Below are 26,270 nucleotides of genomic sequence, written 5' to 3' on the forward strand. Positions count from 1 at the left end.
TTAGACATTACAAAATGGCCGTTTACTCACCAATATAATTTAGAGTCCATGGTTCAGACGATGCACCTTGCATGGCAGTACCCTTACATCGGTGTGTGAGTTTATCTGGGTGAAGCCGAGGCATAATTGTAAAGCCCTTTGAGTGTCTGATACAGATGGAAAAGCTCTATATAAATGCAGTCCATTTACATCCACATGGTGTTTGAGAGAAAGAAGGAATTTGAAGGCAATTAGAAAGGTGTGGCCAGCAGCAGCTCCTTTCCATTTAAAACAACAGAAACAGATTGTCAACCTGAAAAATGTTCTTTATAGGATAGCTGTTCTCACCCTAGTGTTCATTGGATTTTGGGCTAAAGGTACATATTTATGGTTACATGTATTAGCTTGGTGAAAATTTGTGCAGTGTAATCCCTTAAAACTTTCAGTTGTTTTACCACATCTGTCCTATCATTGTTGTTGTTTGACTTTTGGCTGCTCCCATGGTTGTTCAGGGTTACCATGTTGCATTCAGTATAGATCCGCATTGGGATTTGGCACAGATTTCATGCCAGATGCCCTTTCTGATGCAACTCCAGTTTTACCTGGAGAAATGAGACACAGTCACTGGTCTTCCATCCAAGTATTAACCAGGACACACTCTGCATAGTTTCTGAGAGCCAACAGGATCAGGCTGACACAGAGCAGACTGCATCTCCTAGAACCTGTTTTATCATGCAGTGCTTGTAGACTGCATAATGCACCTCTGATTATCTTTTGTGACTAACCATGAACCATAAGATGTGTTTTTAGCAATTCACACCTTTCTAAATATGTCAAGTAAGTCAGCATCAACAAGTAAACATAATTTATCCTTCAAAGCCATTTTCATGTGTTAATTGCTGCTGCTGCTATTTCAGTCTTATGGGAAAATTAGTAACATTTGGCACCACAATCCAAATACCACATGACCTCAGTCTGAATTAATATGTGTCTTTGCTTTACTTTACTTAATTGGACATTGGTTACTATCAGGTTTTATGGACAGAGACGTCTGGACACAAATGCTGGACTCAACAACACAGGTTTGGTTTTTAAGATTGTTTACTCGTGAGATATGCAGGGTCCGGTACACACTACGGCAGTCCAAAATCAGCAAACAAAGAAAAAACATCAGGCAAAAAGGCGTGGTCATATAAACAGGCAGGTGGTCAAAAAACACAGGGAAGCAGGCACTACAAGGAAACACAAGGTATAGAGCTGGAAACGATGGCACAAGGCACAATGATCTGGCAGAGAACTAGTGCAACCAGTGAAGCTTATATACACCCTGGTGATGAGCTACAGATTAGAAACAGGTGTGTGGAAACTATTTCAACAGTTCTTTTAGTCAGACAGGAAAGATTGTTTTACCTGCTTTACATGTTTCGGCTACTTCCTGTAGCCTTCCTCAGAAGCGTCACAAGATGGGGAAGTGACGTGTCTTATAGGCTGCTACTTCTTGATTTGGCCAGACAGCAGGGGGAACGTACGCCCCCTACTGTCTGACGTCTTCTCCAGGACGGCATCCCATGTATGTGATAGGGTGTAGGCCCCCTCATCCCGATTCATGCTTCTTGGACCTCGCTTGCGGATCTCGATGGCCTCTCTGATCCAGCGGTGGTATTTGTTGCTTTCAGCACATATGACCCTGGCATTGGTCCAGTCCATGATGTGATTTTTCCTCTTGCAATGGTCGGATATGGCTGATTTGAGATTTTCCTGCTCGGCTTGTTCTTTTATTGCTCTTGTTTGTCTATTGGCTGTCTCTTTTTCACATTCTTTTTGATGTTCATTTTTCCTTGTTCCAAATTGTCTCCCTGTCTCCCCAATGTATGTGTTGTTGCATGATAAGCATGGTATTTCATATATTACATCACATTTGTGTTCTGGTTTTATTTTGTCCTTGGGCCTAACTAAAAGCTGTCTGAGTTTGGTGTGTGGTTTGACCGTGTGTATTGATATTGTATTTTTTCATGACTCTTTGGATGCGTTCAGTGACACCACTGATATATGGCAGTGTAACTATGGCCGGTTTGTTTTTGTTGAGAGTGTTCTTTTTCTTCTTTTGTATGTGTTTTTCTGTGTTTTGTACCTGTTTTTTACCTTTTTCTATTGCCCATTGTGGATACTGGCAGTTTGTGAGTGCATTGTGTATGTGTATCTCCTCCTCTTCCCTGTCCTGTGTATCTGTGACTATAGTGGCCCAGTTGTACAGTGTTCTGACAGCTTATGTTCTGTGGGGTGTTCTGATGTCCAGAGCAAATATTGGTCCGTGTGTGTGGGTTTCCTGTGTATTTTAAGTTTGATACTGCCGTCTGTGTTGTGGTGTATTTTTAAATCCAAAAAAGCTATTTCATTGTTTGTTTCCTCTTCGTACGTGAATTTGATGCTGCCTGTATGGTCTGTGGTGTTGAGGTGATCTGTGAGCTGTTGTGTGTGTCCGGTTTTAATTTTTTCTAAAATGTCATCGACGTACCTTTTCCAAAACGATATGCTACAATCTGCTGGTGCTGTGGATATAACTTGTTGTTCCAGATGCTCCATGAAAAACCCGCTCATAATGGCTGATAATGGGTCTCCCATGGCGAAGCCTTCAGTCTGTTTGTATATGGTGTTGTTGTATTGAAAGTAAGTGGATGTGGCAACGAAACTGAGTAGTGACATGATGTCTTCAACTGTGAGTTTGGTTCGTTTCCGGAGTGATTTGTCCTTACTGAGTCTACTGTGTACGATGTTGAGTGTGGCTTCTACTGGAGTTTTTGTGAAAAGTGATATGACATCGTGTGATATGAATATTTCATCCTGTCCTATGGTGATTTGTTGTAAGTCCTTTGCCAATTGTTGTGAATTCCTGCAGTGCTGTTCAGTGAGTCCGAGGAGGGGTTTTATGATTTCTGCAAGAGATTTGGAAAGGTTATAAGTGACGGATCCTATGCTATCGACAATGGGGCGGAGTGGTGTGTCAGGCTTGTGTATTTTCGGCAAACCATATATCCGGGGGGTGATGGTGGCTGTGGGCACCAGGTGGTTGTATGAGTCCTGAGTTATTTTGTTTTCAGCTAACATGGGTTTGAGTAATGATTTAAGAGTCCTTTTTAGTTGTTCTGTTGGGTCTTTTTGCAGTGTGTGGTATGTGTTGTGGTCCTTAAGCAAGATGTCCATTTTGTTGTTGTAACTGTCCCTATCCATAACTACTGTGGTGCGACCTTTGTCTGCTGGTAGTATAATGATGTCGTTCTGTTTACCTAGTGTATGTATGGCTCTCCTTTCTTCCTTGGTGATGTTACTGGGTGGTAAATGTGCGGTTTTGAGAATGCCTGCTACCTCATTGCGTAATGCTGATTTCTTTCCCTGATCGTGTATGGATTGACAAGCTAATTCCGTGGCTAAAATGAAATCCTCGTATGGTATTGTGTCCGGTGTTATTGCGTAGTTGAGTCCTTTTGCTAATACTTGTGTTTCTGTGTGTGTGAGCTGATGTTGTGAGTAGTTTTTTACCCAATTGTCCGGCACAGCTACGTGTTTTGTTGTGTCCCTGTTAGCTTTTGCTTTGGTTAAGAGTTTGTCCAGTTTTTCGATGTGTCTCTTCTTGGTTTTTATGAATTCCTTTTCGTATTGTTGTTTTAAATGCTCCATCATGTCCGCGTTTATTTCAGGTTGTGGATTGTAGATGCGTTTAAAATCCTGCCTTTTTTTCCTCGATGTCTGCGTTGATTTGCGTGATGTTGTGTGTAATAATCCGTATCCGTTCTTTAATCAGGGCCTTACGTGCTTTGCGTACGATGTCCTCAGAGTTCTTGGTCTTTATCGGGTTTCTGATGTATAAACTCCTCGGGATTATTCCCTCATCCCGGCACCTCAGATGGAAACATAGGTCGTTCTTGTACCGTGCTAACTTTAAAAATTGATGTTCCAGCGCCCGGCATGCCTTGACACCGCTTGGTCCAAAACTTTCATATAAACATTGGTGAAATTTCATACTGTCTTCTTAAACGTTAAAGACATTAGACGTTAGACGTCAGACAGTAGGGGGCGTACGTTCCCCTTGCTGTCTGGCCAAATCGAGAAGTAGCAGCCTATAAGACACCTCACTTTCCCATCTTGTGACGCTTCTGAGGAAGGCTACAGGAAGTAGCCGAAACATGTAAAGCAGGTAAAACAATCTTTCCTGTCTGACTAAAAGAACTGTTGAAATAGTTAACTTAAGAAGACAGTATGAAATTTCACAAAAGATGTGTGGAAAGCTCCAGAATAGGGTGTGGCCCAAACAGTGTGCACCGGCCATCACCAAGCACAAAGAAAGACAGACAACAGAAAGACAAAGCCCAAGCAGGAAAATCCCAGCCAGAGAAATCACACACTGAAAAGACAACCAAAACTAAACTAAGCAGAACCAAACATGATACTAAAAGTCCAGACCATGACAATTACAATTTGAAATATTTATCTTTATAGCCTCTGACTGTGCATATGTTTTAATCACCCCAGTCTCATGTGTTTTTTTTTGTCGTGCTCCTGTGACAAAATGAGTCAAATTTTCGTGACAGGGCTTTTTTTAATTCACTATTACTAACCCTACTCCCACCCCCAACCCTAACCTTAACCATAACCTAATCTTACTCTTTCCCCCCACCCTAACCATAACCACCCCGACCCCCCCGCTTCACTTTTAATTTCGTGCAGCCATCACGGAATGAATTAGAATGAATTTGTGCTGCCGTGACGAAAATGAGGCGCTTTTTGTCACAATATCACGAACCAATAGATTAATGTATATTTCGTGCTGCTGAATCACGACTTGCCGTGAGACCAGGTTGGTTTTAGTTTAGGTATCATTGTGATGACATTAAAGGAGTGTTTAAGACAACACAGAGTATGTATTGTTTTTATCTTATCTCCTTACCCCCAATAATGTCAATTGGAGTGAGTGACGGTGATACATGGTGTTGGCGTGTAGCTTTCTTTGTTGGCTCATCACTGTTAAGCTGCTAGTTTTATAGAAATTGCAAAAATATTTCTCACATTTTTTTTGGCTGTTCAAATCCATTTTTTTTTCCCCTTTCTGACATGATTCAGGTACGTTTGTGGTGAGAAGTTTATATACACTCATCATGGGCATGAATGCAATGGTAACTGTGGGCTTTTAAGGATTTCTTTTGCCATGTAGCACAGTGGCTTAGTGGTTGACACTGTTGCCTCATAGCGAGAAGGTCATGGGATTGATTCCCACCTGTGACATTTATGTGTGGAGTTTCCATGTTCTCCCTGTCTTTATTTAATAAAGATTTTTTTCCAATATGATCTCTGCACAGTTTACAATGGCCTTTTTATTGTGATTAGTGCAAGATGCATCTGTGCAATAATTATGCTGTTTAACCAGCAGAGATGCCACACAAGCCAAGTGGATAATGCTCACTAATATTAACTTTAACATATTTGTGAGCAAAACACAACAAAAATACACCTTTTGTGTGTGTGCATAGAAGAAGTCTGAAGTCTTTACTTCAACTCATGGAAAATGAGAGTGAAAACAAAAATGTTGCATTTATAATTTTGTTAAGTATGTTAGATTACAGGTTTTCATGAAATGTTCTAGGCCCGCTTGGTGGTTAGCAGTGTTGCCTCACAGCAAGAAGGTCATGGGTTCACTTTCCACCTGGGACTTTTCTGTATGGAGTTTGCATGTTCTCCCCGGTTTCCTGCAGGTACTCCGGCTTCCTCCCACATCCAAAGACATGCAGGTTAGGTGAATTGGTAACTTTAAGTTGACCGTGCGTGTGGGTGTGAATGTGTTTGTTGGTCTTTTTGTGGCCCTGTGATAGATTTTCTGTGTGGAGGTGTTTTTCAGATACCTGACAGTCCTTTTCAGAATCATAATCACAGTCAGCTTTATTGGCCAAGTATGTACATATGCACACACAGGGACTGTGTTGTCATGAAGATGACGCCATTTGAAGCAAGAGAAATAACATTCAGGGCCTGATTTGGTAAGATCCCAGATAACAAGTGCTAGATTGCATAGGGAGTCTAAACCTTTGCTTGTTGGGGTGAGACAGTTTGCGATGTGATTTACAGAGAATGATTGTGCAGTTAATAGTGGGTGTTAATGTGATGTAGGCAGCACTATGTAAATGAGGATTTTGTGCGAGGTAATGGCCGTAAGTGCAAAATGAAAGTAAATCAGTCACTTGCAGATATGCATCTCGTGTCTTGTGATGCACAAACTCTGCCACACAACTGAGCGAGTTTATGTACTGACAAAAAAAAAAAAAAAATTATATTTCAGACATTTTATTATTGCTCCACCTAAGGTATTTAAGCAAACTGGTGAATAATTATTCTGCATTCTGTCAGTGGAACGCACACAGACATCTGTGTGCACATACCTGTTGTCTGTGTGCTTTATGCACACAGACAACACATGACAACAGATCACATCAGCCGTAATCAATTCATGCAGACTCATAAAACAGATGTGCACACAGACAGCTGTGCTTTCCACTGGCAGGGCACAGCATAATTATTCACCACATGGTTTGAAGGCATACGGCCCTTCAAATTGCGCAAAACTGACAAAATTCAGTTTGTACCGAAATTCAGCCATTATAATGTTGGTTTATTTTTGTATTTTGGTTGCAAGTTAAGCTCACCTTACTGACGAGAACATACTTACTTGTGGGGGGAATTCCATAGGGAATATTTTCTTTTCCTTTTTACACCATCTACTGGAGGAAGAGATTACCTTTGACATTGTGTAATGCACGTTCCATGGGCGTGTACGCTGGCATCCGTAAGATGTCTTGTAAGTCACTTCAGAGGTGTTATCTGGTTTCAAAATTGTGTTTTTAGATTTAGAAGTGTTTATTTCTCGCTAACGTTTACAAAAAAATATGAGAAACATATTCGATTTATAAAGAAATAAGTTGTTTTGGAGTGTTTTCAGCCATCTTGGTCTAGTTTGTTCGAACAAGCAGCCAGCTGACATCATGCTGCCTTTCTGTATTCTGATTTGCTGTCGCCGTGTGCTTCTCAGCATCCATCGCACAAGTTGGGGGAAGCTTCCATGTGATCTGTAATGTCGCTATGGTTGCTACGAAATAGTTCTTGGCTGTTGATTTGCTTGAATTTTTTTTCCTTTCAGGGGAATACCTTGTTCATTTTTTACAAACAGTGCAAATTTTAGTAATATTGGCATTGCCATATTATGAATCCCTTATTTAAATGCTTAGGCATGAAATTATAGTAGTACCAAAGAAAATTATTTTTATAAAAAAAACCTAGCAGTGACCTTTAAATACCATGGATAGGACAATAATTAACAAATGTCTGACATAGGAGATGTGCATTCTTTGTGCACAGCTGTGATGTCCAACACAGATTCCGATATGTGGATCTGTGTTACACATGGAGACATTTATTCTTAAAGAAACAAGCACAAAATAAACGGTTAACCCTTTAATATAAAACTGATGTTTACAGGGAATGGTTATTTATTTATTTAAATTCTCTGTATGAAAAATTGGCATCATCTCTGCTGCTGGAACAGTCCTATAAATTAATGCCCAGTTTTATGACTTTCAAAATACAGATGCTACCAGCACCCACAAAGTTTCAGTTTGACCTTGATAAAATGTATTGTGTGTGCAAACCTCCCCTATGTGCATGTTCCCTTCCAGAAAATTGGACACTCGGGTATGCATGAATGCAAATGGACAATATGTGTGATTTTGCACATTTGACAGACACTACCTCATTGTGCAGTTTGTAACTCAGCATACAGATGTATTTGCGAGTGCAATGATGTTTGTGCACGTTTTACCATATGCAAGCCTTTAAGAAACCAGGCCCTTAATGTTGGATTAGTTGTGTTTGATCAATATCTGTACACTGAATATATTTTGCGTCATTAATAACTGTATCCCATTACACGTTACAGTCGGTATGGCTGCAGCACGTTATTGATATTTTAAAGCCTATAATGGCTGCAATCATATAGTTTACATTTTAGCAGTCTTGTAGCATATTGGATATTAGTAGTCTCACGGATCACAAATGCTACTGTTGTCTGTGGTCTTAAATGAAAACAAGGTGTACAATGTTTTACATATTTTAAAATAAAATACTTATCTTCATTTTTTCACAAAAGATGATGTCTATATTTTCTGATGATTAAGGTAACAATGATAATTTTATTTATAACCCCATCCACTGATCATGGCAAACACTCTCAAAAACAGTTGAGTTGTTATTTTTCTGGTTCTGTGGAATTTCAGCCACCTCGGCTGTGCACATGCTTTGAGTGAGACACTGTTTTCATTGGGCTCACATCTGCACAGAGAAGAGATGATGGCGGCTTTACGTTAACTTTTTATGAGATTTTTTCGTTTGCAGAAGTATGTTGATCCTGTTGTCTACACAAGACTGTATCAGGCTATGTGAGCATGGCGCAACAGTGGGAGCAACAGTCACTCTACCAGGCTGTTTTTTTTTTAAAGGCTGTGTGACCATGGAGCAGCTGCATTTCTCCCACTCAGACTGATTTTAGTGTAACTGCATCAAAATTAATGCAGTTATCACGTTAAAAACAAGTCACCATGACACAAAATCACACATATGTAAACTTTGCAATTAATCAACGTCTCACATACTTTCCAAACCGTGAGGGGCAATCCATACTGATCACAGATCAAATTATTCATTACCTCACTATTAACGTCATTTAACATTGAACTGGTGCTTCATAACTGAATTGCCCTGTGTGTTTGTGCAGATGCATACATATAAGGAACTGTGTAAAAAAAAATTCAGTAAGGATAAATATTTTAAAATTACAAACATGCTGCAAGAATAATGGGAAGATTTAAATACTTTTTCTTTACCTTTTAAATCAAAGTTATTTAGGTCTGGGGAGGTGGTGGCCTATAGGTTATAGAGATGGGTTTGTGACTACAGGATCTACAGGACTACAGTTTGATCACTGTCAGACAAGTAACTCACTAAGGGCCCGGTTCCACTGGGGAGAGGATTAATTGCGCATGAATTGAGTATACAAAGTACGGGCATTTGTTGTCATCCGCAACAAAAATGGCCAAAAATGACAAATGTCCCAGTATGAATTACGGATATATTAATAATATATAGTGAATATATGATGAACAATCACGGTTGTATAACGCATGTAGTGAGGAAACGGATCTGACGCATTGCGATTATCGCGGCAGTATTACGGGTATATTATGAATGCATCGTGCACGTGTTGTGCGTGCACGGCATCTGCATTGCGGTCATAAAGGAAGCGCACTTGGGCTGTCGGCATCACTATTCACACCAGCAATACAGCCTCTGGAGCATTTGCTGGACTTGGACAAGTTGACTGGAGTAAACAAGCAATGAACAGGGCGAGTGGTGACGTCAGCGGATCACATCAGAGCGCAGCTCGTCTGAATGATTATAACAAGAATGTAAATCTGTTATAAACATAGGAATAAATAATGTAACAGCTGCAGACAAGAAGGAAAAAACACACAACTGTTTTATCAAGCCTTGACAATGTAAACAAGTCAAATAATTACCTTTTTAGATGGCTCAAAATGCTTTCTGCAGCTTGTTAGCTTTTCGCGCGCGCATGCACGCGGCCCAGCTGCAGCTTCCTCTGTGATTCAGGAGGTGATTAGAGCCGTTTTCAACAGCCAATTTGCAGAATAAAATAATTAATCTGCCACAAAATAATTATTTTATATACGCAGCATCCACCGCAGAGCATGTGGCAGCCGGTAGAACAAAGAACGGCATTCAGCTGTGAACACAGCGCATCTGATTTGCATCCGCCACAAATCAGATGCAAAGCAGACGTAATAAAAACGATTTATTCGTTGCCAGTCTGTATGCAGTCGCTACAGCTTATTTTAGTTAATGATGTGGACATGATGGGCACACAAAATATCCGTTTTACACACTGTCCCAGTCTGCTGCCAAGCCACAAATCCCTGTCAGTTGCGGATATCAGCAGATGACGGCGAATATACAGCACATAGATTGAGTATGTATATGTATGTATTGAGTATGTATGGAGTATTTAAGGCGGATGTAATCCGCAGCCAAAATTTTGTGCAGCTCAAAAATCCTGGGAACGGAAAAATGTGCCTCTGCGGGTAATTGCGGACGTGTGCGGGTGTCGGCCGACTCATACAAGCATGTTTCACACATATTGCGGATGTTAAGCAAATATGAGTCAATTTTGTGCGCAATCCATAGGCAAATCCTCCTAAACGCCAGTGGGACTGGTCCCTAAGGTGCTATTGAGTAAGGTCTTTATTCCTCAAGTTGCACCCGAAATTGAGTTGAGTGGGAGAGTATGTTCAAAGCCTCGAATAGCAGCTCACTGACATTGGTGGGTATGTGTGATTGTGTGAGGGAGACAATGGGTGAACGTCTCATTTACAATGCTTTGAGCATCTGCATCAAATGGAAGAGCTGTATAGAAATGCAGCCCATTTAAATTACGCATGCATTGACAAGAACATCATATTCATCATTTCATTATGCGTTTATTATCTCATGTTCTGTTTGTTGCCTTTATGCAAAAATGCTTTGAGCTGAAAACCTACAAAGTAATCAAGTTTTTAGTCATCTGCAAAGATTTTTGCTTTATTCATGAAACACCTGAGCAAAATTCTTGAATTAGTGATGGCAGGAGCACAGTCACGCAAGTAGTTAGTGTACTTGCCTTCCAAAGAGAGGGTTGTCAGTTTAAAGCTACCTGTGCTCCATTATCCATGTACATCTGCAGGGTACGTCAGGAAGGGCAGCCATCTAGCGTAAAACTTGCACCAATACAACATGGATTCACACCAGGTACCAAGCAAAAACAGGAGCAGCTATAAGCAACTTACTTGCTAAAATGCTAATGAAGAACAAAAACATCAAAATCCACTTCTGTACAGAAGCAGCAAGGTTCTTAACATTTTTACACAGTACTGTGCACATTAGGGTATTTGTAATGTTTACACAGGGATTGTGTTTTTTTCCACTGCAAAGGACACTTAAAATAGTTGACATTTTTGTGTGTGCCTCCTTTAGAGCGAGCTATTGTGGATGGTACAAACCTAAAGACCAAGTAGCTGCAGGATGAAAACATGGCTGCACCCCTTCTTGCACCGCCAGGACCTGATAGCTTCAAGAAGTTTACTGTGGAATCTTTGGCGGCTATTGAGCAGCGCATCAAAGAGGAGAAGAACAAGAAGCCGCCCAAGCAGGACAGCAGCTACCGTGACGATGATGACGAAAACAAGCCCAAGCCCAACAGTGACCTGGAGGCTGGGAAGAGCCTGCCCTACATTTATGGGGACATCCCTCAAGGAATGGTGGCGGTGCCACTGGAGGACCTGGACCCATTCTACCTAAATAATCAGAAAGTGAGATGAAAACGCACACTCAGACACAAAAATACACATAGATATTAGGATGCTTCTGACTTGTATGTGCTCTCCTACTTGTATGTGCTGTCCTCTCCTACCTCCTTCTGAATTTGCAGTACTAAATTGGGTTAAACAAAGCTTCTTATAGAGAATTTTGTTGTTGATATTACTGAAAACCTGTGTTAATTAGTTGGCCTAATGTTCATTATGTTTGTAGTATGTTTGTAATTTGAAGTCCCACAAGACCTTAGTCCTGTCCTTCTGAACCACCTTTGGGGGGGGGGTCTCCCATTGTTACTTGGGGACTTCTAATCCATATGCCGCACAGATGTTCCTGTACTCCATTCCCATCACTTGGTTGTGACTCTGAGCGTACACTGTCCCAGCCTTCATCTTGCATCATTGCACGTTTTGATATTGTTGTTTGTTTTTTTATGTACTGGTCTGTCTTTTGGGGTACATTTGCACAGGATGCAACGTGGGACCTGTTGGCTGTTGTTTTACTGCTGGCTCGATGAATCTGGTGCTCAGGGCTTGTTCTTGTGTTGCCATTATCAGAGCCTCTGTGCTCTCCCTCAATCCTTTTTGAGCCACTGGTCTGACTTCTTGATATATGCAGCTGTGCTCAAACGTTTACATACCCTGGCAGAATTTTAGATTTTTTTTGGCCATTTTTCAGAGAATATGAATGATTACACAAAAAACTTTTTTTTAAACTTATGGTCAGTGGTTGTGTGAAGCCATTTGTTGTCAAATAGCTAAATGTATATATATATATACATACATATACATACATATATATATATATATATATATACATACATATACACATTAGGGCTGGGCAACGTTAACGCGCTAACGTTGCGTTAATTATTGAGGTCATTATCGCCGACAATTGTGTTCCTCCCCTTAACGCTGCGTTTTTTGTTTTTGTTTTTTTGTTTTGTTTTTTTTAGCCTTTTATGACTGTTGCTCGTTGCCTTTTATTTTGAAAGCGTCGGTCGGGGGCGAGCTTACGCTGCTGCTTCCTGCTGATAGCTGAGTTCACACAGAAAACGACACGAGGATCGAGAAAAGTACAGGCTATGCAATGCACAACAAAACAAAATGCAGAAAGACGCCGAACTTTTGAATGGACATTTTGGGTGCAAAGTTCTACAGGATCAGGCCCGGATCCAGACCGGTTTGGACCGATGCAGCTGCATCGGTCAAATTTTTTTTACGCATCGTTCGTCATTGATAAAAAAAAAAAATCTTGAATAATCTCGAATAGCCGAACGTGTCCCCGCGGTGAACACAGCTTTCGGTGGTTTTCATGTCAACCTATAGTCCGTAAATTATACGGATTTTTCTGAGTTTTAGAGTCATACGGACGTACAAATAAAGTCAGATATTCAGGGTTTGGTCTGTAATAAACTATTTCTGCAGCGCGGCTCCACTTTGAAACCATGAACCATTGAAGCAATGCTTTGATCCAGTAGCTTGTTGGTTCTTTGATTCACTGCTCTTCAGAAATGGCAAGCCGCTTCTTAACCCCTTGCAAAGCCATTAAAATATCGTCAGTCACTTTTGTGTGGATTAAAGTCACTAACTGGGACTCTTGTCTTGTTGCTGTCAAGAAACGAGAATCGTCCTCCGTTCCGTTCACACAGCTCGAAACGCTGCGCGGCTGAAACAGAGTCCGGTCGGAATTAATAACTTCAAAATGAATCGCCGCTTTAAATAAAATGACACCTCTTTCCAAATGTAATGCAGAGAAGAAACTACAATCGACTAAAATGTTTTTTTTCCTCCCAAAATGAAACGTGCTGTATTTTCTTTTCAAATTACATCCTGAAGTGAAGCACAGCAGCTGTAAGCTCAGCTCAGATATATGGAAAGACATTCATGCCAATGTCTGAAAGGAAATGCTTTTGACAAAAACTACAGATTTTGTTTATTCTTATTTATGTCCAGAGATCAAGGATTCACCATATAGAGTTCATTATGTACAAAGTTTAAGGATCCAGTGACCAAATTCATATTTATTTACTTTAATCGGCTTATAAAGTGCCAAATCACAACAAAATCTAAATATACTAAAACAAATACATCACAATTGTACACATATCAAATTGTGGTATGTGTACAATTGTGACGTATTTGTTTTAGTACATTTAGTCATGGACATGAATATTGTTATTTTGATATGAAACAGGATAACAAATGACCTGCCAGTGGTTTTATATTTGATTTCATTAGTGTGTTTCAGTTGAAATTTACATTTTCAAATTTATGCAATGTTCATTTACATTTTCAAATAAAACTGCTTTTAAGCGGCTTTTGAGTTCATTTTTGGGTTTCACATATACCATGCGATTAATTATGATTAATCACAGAAAGTCATTGAGTTAATGCGATTAAGATTTTTTATGTTTGCCCACCCCTAATATATATACATATACATATATATATACACACACACATATATATATACATACACATATATATATATACACACACACATATATATATACATACACACATATATATATATATATATATATATACATATATATATATATATATATATACACATATACGAGGTCTATTAGAAAAGTATCCGACCTTATTATTTTTTCAAAAACCATATGGATTTGAATCACGTGTGATTACATCAGACATGCTTGAACCCTCGTGGGCATGCGAGAGTTTTTTCACGCCTGTCAGTTACGTCATTCGCCTGTGGGCAGTCTTTGAGTGAGGAGTCGTCCACCCGCTCGTCGATTTTTTTCATTGTTTAGGAATGGCTCAGAGACTGTTGCTTTGTTTGATAAAATTTTTTTCAAAACTGTAAGGCACAACTGAGTGGACACCATTCAATAAATTCAGCTGGTTTTCGGTAAAAATTTTAACGGCTGATGAGAGATTTTGGTCTGGTAGTGTCGCTTTAAGGACGGTCCACGGCGCCTGACGGCGATCTGCGCTTCGAGGCGGCAGCGTCTCACGGTTTCAAGTTGAAAACTTCCACATTTCAGGCTCTGTTGACGCAGTAAGTCGTCAGAGAACAGAGAACTTTCAGAAGAAGTCGGCATGAGGAGTTTATTCGGACATTCCATTGTTAACGGTCATTTTGTAATGAAAGAACGTGCGGGCAGAGTCGCATGTCGGGCTGGACCCGACCGCGGGGGGTCGCGGCAGGAAAAACACCTCCGTTGGAAATCTTAACGGGCAAGTTGGAACATGCCCAAGCTGTTAAACAATTTCTCAGTTACTCACTTGTTGAAAGCCATTAAAAGCCGCCTGAATTCTACAAATGGTTTTCAACACGGAGGTGTTTTTCCTGTCGCGGCGCACACAGATTTGCCGAGTCGTCACGGAAACGACTCGCCGAATTTGCGCGCACGTCTTTCATTAAAAAAATGTCCTTAAACAGTGGAATGTCCGCATAAATTCCTCATGCCGGCCTCTTCTGAATCTTCTCTGTTCTCTCACGATGTCCTGGGTGAATTAAGCCTTAAATTAGGATGTTTTAAGCTCGAAACAGGCCGACGACAGCGCCTGGAAGCGCTGCAGGACGTCCCGCTCCGTGGGAAGTCCTTACACCGACAGAAACACCCCATAATCTCTCATCAGCCGTTAAACTTTTCACAGAAAACCAGCTTAATTTCTCGAATAGTGTCCACTCGGATATTCCTCACAGGTCCAGAAAAAATTTTGATAAAGCAACGCGCGCCGTCTCGAGCAGCGTGTGAAACAAAGGAATTCAGCCGAGAGGGCGGGACCACATCTCACTCAAGGCCTGCCCACAGGGAAATGACGTCACCGACACGCGTGAAAAAACTCACGCATGCGCACGAGGGTTCAAGCATGATTGGTGTAATCGCATGTCATTCAAATCCATATAGTTAAAAAAAAAATAAAAGGGTCGGTTTATTATCTAAGAGACCTCGTATATATATATATATACATATATATATATATACACATATATATATATATATATATATATACACACGAGGTCTATTAGAAAAGTATCCGACCTTATTATTTTTTTCAAAAACCATATGGATTTGAATCACGTGTGATTGTGTCAGACAAGCTTGAACCCTCGTGCACATGCGTGAGTTTTTCCACGCCTGTCGGTTGCGTCATTCGCTTGTGAGCAGGCTTTGAGTGAGGAGTGGTCCAGCACCCTCGGCGGATTTTCATTGTCAGGAAATGGCGGAATGATTTGGGCTTTTTTTCCATCAGACTTTTTTCAGAAACTGTTAGAGACAGGCAGCTGGAAACCATTTGAAAAATTTATCTGGCTTTTGGTGAAAATTTTACGGGCTTCACAGAGAATAAGGACTATTACTACAGCTTTAAGGACAGCTTTAAGGACGCTCGGCGCGACGCGCTCCGTGCCGCCATCGAGAGCCACAAACCACCGGATCATTTCTAAATGGATGGCTCTGTGGAGCCGGGACCGTCGTGTGCACTTTCTCTGGTTATCACAAGAGCTGGACATCAGCTATTTTCCGGCAGATTTCACTTTTAACAAGAGATTTTGTCATGGAAAGCCGAGCGGAGGCTTCGCGCGTCACGACCGATTTGCTGATGGAGTGAGACAAAGGAACACCTCCGTTTTTGTCTCACAGAACGGCTTTGAGATGGCGTTCAGACAGCTGTCGGTGGTTTTTCCATCAAGTGATTATCCGAGAAATTGTGGATGTGCCTGGACATGCCAGAACATGTCCCATGAGGATTCATCACAGCGTTGCTTTGCGCCATGCGGCACCGCCGCGATGCGCGGAATTCCTCCGCACGTCTGTTTCAATGTGCTGAAAAAGTGCTGATGTCCACATCTTTTCACAATTCCTGTGCTAGTCATACGACATCCCGGATAAAACACAGCGTCCAGTTTGGAAATGAACGGCACATTCCACTGTTACAGGAGTTTTTGTCATGGAAAGAGGAGCGGAGGCTTCGCGCATCGCGGCGGTGCCGCATGGCGCACAGCAACGCCATGATGAAGCTTCACGGGACATGTTCTGGCATGTCCAGGCACATCCACAATTTCTCGGATAATCACTCGATGGAAAAACCACCGACAGCTGTCTGAACACCATCTCAAAGCCGTCCTGTGAGACCAAAACGGAGGTGGTTTTGTCTCGCTCCAGTAGCGAATCCATCGTGACGCGCGAAGCCTCCGCTCGGCTTTCCATGACAAAATCTCTTGTTAAAAGTGAAATCTGCAGGAAAATCATTGATGTCCAGCTCTTGTGATAACCAGAGAAAGTGCACACGACGGTCCCAGCTCCACAGAGCCATCCGTTTAGAAATGATCCGGTGGCTTGTGGCTCTCAATGGTGGCACGGAGCGCGGCGCGCTGAGCGTCCTTAAAGCTGTCCTTAAAGCTGTCCTTAAAGCTGTAGTAACAGTCCTTATTCTCTGTGAAGCCCGTAAAATTTTCACGCGCACGAGGGTTAAAGCTTGTCTGACGCAATCACACGTGATTCAAATCCATATTTGGTTTTTGAAAAAAATAAGGTCGGATACTTTTCTAATAGACCTTGTGTATATATATATATATATATATATATATATATATATATATATATATATATATATATATATATATATATATATATATATATATATATATATATATATAGCCCAGCTGGAGTTTGCCAAATGGCACTCTCAAACCACAAGAAACAAAATCTCTGGTCTGATGAGACAAAGATTGAACTCTTTGGCGTGAATGCCAGGCATCATATTTTTAGGAAACCAGGCACCATCCCTACAGTGAAGCATGGTGGTGGCAGCATCATGCTGTGGGGATGTTTTTCAGCGGCAGGAACTGGAAGACTAGTCAGGATTGAAGGATAAATGAATGTAGCAATGTACAGGGACATCCTAGGTGAAAACCTGCTTCAGAGTGCTCTTGACATCAGACTGAGGCGACGGTTAATCTTTCAGCAAGACAATGACCCTAAGCACCGATGCTTCCCATCCAACCTGATGGAGCTTAAGAGGTTCTGCAAAGAGGAATGGGCAAAACTGCCCAAAGATAGTTGCACCAAGCTTGTGGCATCATGTTCAAAAGACTTGAGGGTTTTCTCATAAAAACCTTTTCATGTTTTCATTATGGGGTGCTGTGAGTAGAATTTTGAGGGAAAATATGAATTTCCTTCATTTTTGAATAAGGCTGGAACATAACAAAATATGGAACAACTGAGGTGCTGTGAATACTTGCTGGATGCACTGTGTCATCATTTCATGATTAGGTTCCAAAATGTAATTATGTTTTCTCCCTCAAACACCATTTGAAAATGAGCAAGCAGAGACGTTGAGGTGGGGAGCGGGTCATTCTGTGCCTGCGATAGCTCACATGGCGCTGGGGAAAAGGTCAGAAGCACCAAATGCTGAAATACTGTTGTTCCAGTCCACAGACTTCAGTAATTGTTCAAAAATTAATCTGGAAGGAGCAGAGAGGCAGCGGGAGGCGGAGGGGACTCTGGTTATCTAAATGAAGACGTGTTTCTCTTGGGTTTGTGCATGAGGACAGCTGCTCTGTTTAGGTGGATGACCTTGAGTTTGTTCCCTGAATATCCTCATCATGTTCAGCTGTTGACAAAAACTTGCAAGACAAGCCCCTTCTTGCCAACTAGCTTTGGCAAGAAAATGCAAAGAGTTTGACACAAAGGTGCAGGAATGATGAAATTTAATTTGGAAAATCCTTGTACAGTAGCAGCTCGTGCATGATAGTGTGACCCTGTTCTTGAACAATTTGTTCAAGTCTTCTGCTATTGTAATATCTTTAGTTATCTATTTTTAACAAAGGTTTACATAATAAAATGGCTTCTTCTGATCACATGTGACGTTTAATACTTCTGCACTGTTCAGAATTTGCATCGTTTGCCTTCATAGTGCAGCATATAAGTGAAACAATCATGCAAATGATGATAAAAGCATAAAATTCAGCAGAAATACTCCTTAGACACTCCTCAATCGGTGGTCAAGTAGGGGTCAATTGAAGAATTACACAGAGGTCAAAATTAAAAGATGCTCCAATCATATTGAAAAATATTCCACATTATTTGAATGATCATAAAGATTCCAAAAAGGTATAGTTTGGACTATCTGTGACTGAATTCTATGGAGTTACGGGATAAAAACAGCAAGAATGATGACAAAGCTCAGTTTCATTTTGTACAAGGGTCAAAAGTTAAAGTTGCTCCAGTTTTGGTAAAAAGTAATGCAAATTATTAGTTGAGCTAATAAGATTAATAAATGGAATAGTTTTGACAGTGTTGAATGCTTGGTCTCCAAAGTAAAGGTCAAACAAGGTCTACATCTATTGAATTCTATGACATGTGACATATGTTACCCCGTAACGTGATACGTAAGGATGATACATGGTCCAAACTATTCCTTTTTAAAACCATGTTAACTCAACTAGTAATTTGCATCACTTTTTACCAAAATTGGAGCAACTTTAACTTTTAACCCCTGTACAAACCGACACTGACCTTTGTCACCATTCTGTTTTTATCCCATAACTCCATAGAATTCAGTTACAGACCATCCAAACCATACCTTTTAGGAATCTTTCTGATCAGGCAAATAATGTGGCATAGGTTTCAATATGATTGGAGCATCTTTTAATTTTGACTCCTGTGTAATTCTTCAATTGACCCCTACTTGGACGCCAACTGAAAATTCAAGTGGCCAATCAGTTTTTTCAAAAGAGGATTGTCTGAGGACTATTTCTGCCAAATTTGATGCTTTTATCACCATTTGCAGGATTCCTCTCTAAATATTCTCTTATCTGCTGCACTATCAGTTCTATACCTTAAAATATGTGACATATGAGATGGAAAACAAGACAATGGGTCTGTTTAGCGATGATTATTAACTGATGGGTTTGTTCTGATAACAAACCTTTTCAGGTAGACACGTCATATTCTTTAAACATGCTGACAGTTATGCAATGCACCAGCCCAGTGCACGAGGAGAAAACACGATTCAGCTGATGCGATTATAAATTCACTTTTCCCACACAGATAAGTTGCTTTTAGAAATGCACGGGTTGCGTGCACTTCTTTGTGCTGCTTGTGTATTGCCTCTTTTCACCAGCAGCTCTCATCTTTAGGCAAATCTAATTATGGCTCTCAATCTAGTCTCCTCCTGAAGCCAAAGGGAGCTGATGCTGCTTTGGTTCTGGCGGCTTGAACAGCCATGACGTCAGATCAGGTGGTGACCTTGATGGAGGCGCGTTTCTCTGAGCTTCTTTCAGATGAGGCAGCCTTGTTCTGGATTTATCAGGACAGAGGTGTGGAGAATTAATAATCTTATTCATAGTGAATCTTGTGTTGGAGTTTGTTGTGGCTGAGACTGGGGTCATGCAGGTCATGATGCAGCACCCAGCCCTCCCCACCTAGCTGGGCTCCAGTGAGGGGAACCAGACCTGAGTCTGGCCTGAGTGTACAGATGTAGACATACAAGGCCGGTTTTCAAGGAGACAGAGAGAGAGAGAGAGCGGGAGGGAGCGATGAAGCGAGGACAGGGATGAAGGGATGAAATGAATGACACACTGTCTGTGCTCTATCTCACTACGGCTCCAGCAATCAGAACCTTAACAAAAGACTCATTGTCACAGAAATACTGCCGTAACATGTTTAATCCTCAGGACACAGAAAGCAGATTTTCCCTGACAAACCTAAACACACCTTACATATATCATAAAGTGTAGCAACAGAAAAAAGACGTGACGATGGTCAACTGAACAGGTTCGAGCACCTCTTGGCAGCCACGTCACTGTCAGCGGATGAAATGCTGAACCACAACTGCAGCTTCATGCATGCAGATGTTGCAGCAGTGCCTGATGGCTGGAGTTTCTCTTGCTTTTCCTTCTCCCACCCATCCCCCTCCCCTTCAGTCTCCCGCCGCCCTGCTTCACTTTCAGTCTGCTACCTGATTCTCTTGCTCTCTATCTCTCCATCATTCCCGCCCTTCCTCCCTCCCCTCTTTGCGCAGATCTGGATTATGAAATTTTCATTAGCTTTGCAGCAGTTCATTCTTGCAAAAGAGACTCCCCATATGTACAGGCGAGGGCGTCCTAAAGCATGTGCCTAATTATTGGTTGAGGTTATTGTGGGTTTGTTCATGTTTGGAGTGTTTGTTCATGCATTAGTACATAAGTATCTGTGTGTTTGTGTTTGTCATGCAAACACATGCATATATGCTGTGTGCGTTTTAGCCCCTTTCACACTAGGCCTGCTTCGAGTTGCGTCATGCGGAGTCATGGCGATGCCAAGTTGATGCAACTTAACGCCACAATACCGTGAGGGACGCAAAGGGCGACACGAAACAGCCGAAAAAAAGTTAAACATGTTTAATGTTTTTTGGCATCAAGCACAGGATGCAGTCGTTTTCTCGCAAGTTGAACTTAAAGATACTTAACATGACTGGATGCCACACCCACACAATATAATGCTACCCGACGCCAGTGTATGATTCCTGCTGTGCTCCATTGATGCCGAGCTATAAATCATGCAGGATTGTTGTCAAACTTTTTATACCATGTACACAATGCAGTAAAACTGCACCGCTCAAAGAGCACATTTGATTAAAAGACAAACAATTAAAAGAAAAAAAAAATGCTCATTGCAGCCTGGCTGCAGCTCCTCGTGTTCACCTCCTCAGGTTCTCTCACGACTGTGTTAAATAAAGTCCATTAAGTCCTGCTCACAGACTGATTGCCAGCGACAGGACATGTCCACATCCAGTATACTCCTCACGGAGGACATCTCCACGTCCACTCATGGACGATGCGCTGCACAAGAAAAAATATATACTAAAAGAAAAATCAGAGCGCACATCTGCTCATTTTACAGTCTGGCTGCAGCTCCTTGGTGCTCTCACTTTAAGCTTCGCCCCCCTGCTACGCGCAACTAACACAGACATTCCTGCATTAGTAGATATGCAGCATATGCAACTTGAAGGGTGAAAGGGGCTTTTGCATGTGCTTTAGCAGAAATGTCATGCTGTTCTTGTCCGATGCTAACTGGTGCACTTTCAGTTGTACAACAACCATGTTGTGCACATCTCCATTGTAGAAGGTGTTGCACAAGAGTTTTTGAAAATGCAAAACAGAAGAGAGAGTTACCCACACACTTTGATCAACGCTGTTTTTAAGATTCATTTGTGAGATTTTAACACAAAATAGTCTTCCTTATAAACAGGGAAGATGAAACGAAAGATGCATATAAGAAAATTTCATATGCTCAATTTGCATGAGGTCATATGATCAGTGGCATTTGTCTGTTAGCAGAATTATTCACAGTGTTTCAGTTTCAGCTGATCACCATCAAAGCTGATGGAATGATCCATGTTATAAAGATTAAGAACAAATGTTAGCGCTGGTGGAGGTCCAGATGTGCAGTCTGGATCATGTGACAGTACACATGATATCAAGATGAGGCAATTTTCTTTGCAAACCCACAGTCACTTCTGAGGCTAAGGAGCAAATTTTGTGTTTAACTTATTCAGCAATCCCAAGTTACTATTTGCTGCAATTACAGTGAGGAAAATAAGTATTTGACCCCCTGTCAGTTTTGCAGGTTTTCCCACCTACAAAGAATGGAGAGGTCTGTTTCTATCGTAGGTACACTTCAACTGTGAGAGACAGAATCTAAAAAAAAAATCTTGTAAATCACATTGTATGATATTTAAATAATTAATTTGCATTTTGTTGCATAAAATAAGTATTTGATCCCCTGTCAGTTTTGCAGGTTTTCCCACCTACAAAGAATGGAGAGGTCTGTTTCTATCGTAGGTACACTTCAACTGTGAGAGACAGAATCTAAAAAAAATAAAATCTTGAAAATCACATTGTATGATATTTAAATAATTAATTTGCATTTTGTTGCATAAAATAAGTATTTGATCCCCTACCAACAAGCAAGAATTCTGGCTCTCAGACCTGTTAATTTTTCTTTAAGAAGCCCTCTTATTCTGCACTCTTTACCTGTATTAATTGCACCTGTTTGAAGTTGTTACCTGTATAAAAGACACCTGTTCACACACTCAGTCAATCACACTCCAACGTGACCACCATAGCCAAGACCAAAGAGCTGTCTAAGGACACCAGGGACAAAACTGTAGACCTGGACAAGGCTGGGATTGACTACAGGACAACAAGCAAGCAGCTTGGTAGAAGACAACAACTGTTATGATTATTTATTAGAAAGTGGAAGAAACACAAGATGATTGTCAATCTCCCTCGGTCTGGGATTCCATGCAAGATCTCACTTTGTGGGATAAGGATGATGCTGTCATGGTTTAAAATCCTGCAGGGCAGCAAGGTCCCCCTGCTCAAGCCAGCACATGTCCAGGCCCGTTGCAGGCATGGGAGAAGGTCATGTGGTCAGATGAGACCAGAATAGAGCTTTTTGGAGTCAACTCCACTTACCGTGTTTAGAGGATGAGAACAACCCCAAGAAAACCATCCCAACCGTGAAGCATGGTGGTGGAAACATCATACTCTGGGGGTGCTCTTCTGCAAAGGGGAAAGGACGACTGCACCGTATTGAAGGGAGGATGGATGGGGTCATGTATTGCGAGATTTTGGCAAACAACCTCCTTCCCTCAGTAAGAGCATTGAAAATGGGTCATGGCTGGGTCTTCCAGCATGACAATGACCCCAAACACACAGCCAGGGCAACTAATGAGGGGCTCCGTAATAAGCATTTAAAGGTCCTGGAGTGGCCTGGCCAGTCTCCAGACCTGAACTCAATAGAAAATCTTTGGAGGGAGCTGAAACTCCAAACCTGAAAGATTTGGAGAAGATCTGTATGGAGGAGTGAACCAAAATCCCTGCTGCAGTGTGTGAAAACTTGGTCAAGAACTACAGGAAACATCTGACCTCTGTAATGGCAGACAAATGTTTCTGTACCGCTTGTTAAGCTCTGTTTTTCTAGGGGATCAAATACTTATTTTATGCAACAAAATGCAAATTAATTATTTAAAAATGATACAATGTGATTTTCTGGATTTCTTTTTAGATTCTGTCTCTCACAGCTGAAGTGTACCTACGATAAAAATTACAGACCTGTCCATTCTTTGTAGGTGGGAAAACCTGCAAAATTGACAGGGGGTCAAATACTTATTTTCCCCACTGTAAATGTGTTTTACAAATACTCTATTCAATTTATATAACGCCAAATCTCAACAAAGCTGCCCCAGGGCGGGTAACCTTCACACGACAAACCTTGAAACTAAAAATATGAGCAGCGGTTCCACAAAAATGAAGAATAAAAAGAATCCGGACATTCAATGTAAAGACACTCACTCGACACCTGAAGCTAACATGGCACCATTTCAAAGCAGCCTGGATAGCATTAGCAAACAAATCCAAGCTCTGCAGAAGGAACTGAAAATGGACCTAAAAGCTTTCAAAGATGTTACAGCTCCAATGAGAAGCGAGCTGAGAGGACTCAAAGAAAACATTGACCAGAAGTTTGCAAAAATGACCACAGACACGGGGGAACAAAAGGAGAAGGTACGTACTGCTCTGATGTGCACAGAGGAAATACAGTCATGGAGCCATGAAGCAAACTGTGCACTGCTTGAAATAATACAAGAATAGAAAATGATTATAGATAAACTGGATTATCTGGAATTGAGGGCTATACAGAATAACCTACGGATTATAGCATACAAGTGGAGGCAGAGTCAAAGAGCGACTAGGGTGCACAGTTTATGGACAAATGGCCCCATGAAGAATTTTATAACTCTGACCTCCAGATTGAACGTGCGCATCAGGCCTTAGCTCCAAAACCAAAACCTGGCCAGTCTCACAAATCTATCGTCCTCAGTTTCCAGCACTTCACAGTGAAGGAGATGATATTGTAAAAAGCATGGGAGAAGAAAACAATCATCATCATCATCATCGTCATCATATTTTGACCACGACTAGTAAGTGAAGATGCCGCAACAACTTAAAGCATCTTTCAACATCAAGAGGATCGTAAGGAGAGAAGGTATCCGTTTTGCGACACCTCTCAACAAAATGCACATCCACTGGGCTGACGGGGTGAAAACCTATGGCAGTGCAGAAGAGGCAACCAGCGACCTGTGGGAGAGTGAATTGGATGTGGATAATGTGGGTATCAACATCGGAGAAATCACACCATGACCATGACGTAGAGAAGCAACAGGAGGGATCACATTGGGGAGGACAGCAGATGTGCACGGGTGCGACTGCAAGAATTCCAGTGCAAAATAAACAATGCAGGATGAGTATCTACATCAGCATCAACTTGACTTAAAATGAATATGAGAATGACATAACTTACTAAGAGCCGCTAAAGCCCAGTTACATATACAGCTTGCTGTGGAGGGTTGTAGATAAAAGAACTGTTGGCTTCAAAGGGACTGAAATGCAGCTGTGAGGACTGGTATGGGTATATTAATCCTACGTGGGTTAAATCTCATTACTGGATGGGGGCGCTTTAATTACATGAGGCTTTCCCCTCAAAAGAAAAAGAGAGTCAGTGGAAGAGGAGGGTTGCCGATCTCTCTTTGTGGAAGTCACTTTCTTTGTATATAGTTAAAAACAAGTAAGCTGTTCTGGAAAAGGTTATATGTTCATGAGTGTTCAGTTGAAAGTCTGTGGGGAACCACCACAAAGTGGAAACTAAGTTCCTTTCTTGGAATGTTAATGACTTAGGCAATCCAGTCAAAAGAGCAAATATAATGACCAAACTTAAAAAGGAAAAGACAGATTTATTTCCTACAAGCAACTCATTTATCAAAAACAGAACATGAGAAATAATAATAATAAAAATGCTTTCAAAAATACTTAGAGCTCACATTCCAATTCTCAGAAAAGAGGAGTAGCAATACTGTTGTCTAATGTAATCAAATTTGAGTGCCGAAAAGATAAAGAAGGAACATGTATTATTGTGAGGGGGTGATGGGACAAACAATGATAATATTGGTGAACATACGTATATGCCCCTTCTGAGAGTAATAAGAAATCTTTATTTGATATCATCACAGTAGAAGCATGGGGCATATTTATATCTCACTTTTCCAGTTTCACTCCTTCCTTTCACGTCATATTTTAATAATTTTTGCAGTGCGCCCGCTGATTATATTTTGATCATGGATCAAATACGTTTAGCAGAAAAATCTGCAAATATGACCAACTTTAGAATACGGAGTTGGAGAAAAGCCGTGCCTTTGGTTTGGAGGTTGATGATTGTAAAAAAAAGTGGAGCTCATTGAGGGCCTAATTGATCCAGAAAAAGCCACTGTCGTAAATTGCAATAAGACACCCACCAATGTGATAGAACTTGAACAGGATCACGCGCACGTCACCGTTGTTGGGGAGGTGATGGTCTAGTGGTTAAAGAATTGGGTTTGAGACCAGAGGATCCTCGATTCAAATCACAGCCTGACTGGAAAATCACTAAGGGCCCTTGGGCAAAGTCCTTAATCCCCTAGTTGCCTCTGGTGTGTAGTGAGTACCTTTTATGGCAGCCTCACACCCTCACACTGGGATGAATGTGAGGCATTATTATGAAGCACTTTGAGCGTCTGATGCAGATGGAAAAGTGCTATATAAATACAGTCCATTTAACATTATTGCATGTCCACGGAGTTATGGAGTTGTAGAAGCATGAATCATGCTTTAGGATTTTAAGGTACCACTCCACAGCAGACATTGATCAAATGTAATCTTTTTAATTCACATAATGCCTGGCTCATATTTAAGGCAGGTGTTTATTTTTTTCAGAGTGTTGACCCAGCCATTAAATGAGGCAGGTCCCTATTCAAGGTCAGGCATTTAATCAAGGA

At 41.1% G+C, this 26,270-nt stretch overlaps 1 protein-coding gene across 1 annotated transcript in view; it reads left to right on the forward strand.

The window, feature by feature from the left end:
- The window catches only part of scn8aa (sodium channel, voltage gated, type VIII, alpha subunit a), a 223,578-nt gene that overhangs the window by 12,623 nt on the left and 184,685 nt on the right, over window positions 1–26,270 (forward strand). The window contains 1 exon segment of the mRNA XM_034172325.1: window positions 11,098–11,432. Coding sequence (XP_034028216.1) covers window positions 11,154–11,432 — 279 coding nt within the window. The 5' untranslated portion in view covers window positions 11,098–11,153.

This window comes from Thalassophryne amazonica, chromosome 6, assembly GCF_902500255.1.
Source record: "Thalassophryne amazonica chromosome 6, fThaAma1.1, whole genome shotgun sequence".
In the NCBI taxonomy this organism is placed as follows: Eukaryota; Metazoa; Chordata; class Actinopteri; order Batrachoidiformes; family Batrachoididae; genus Thalassophryne; species Thalassophryne amazonica.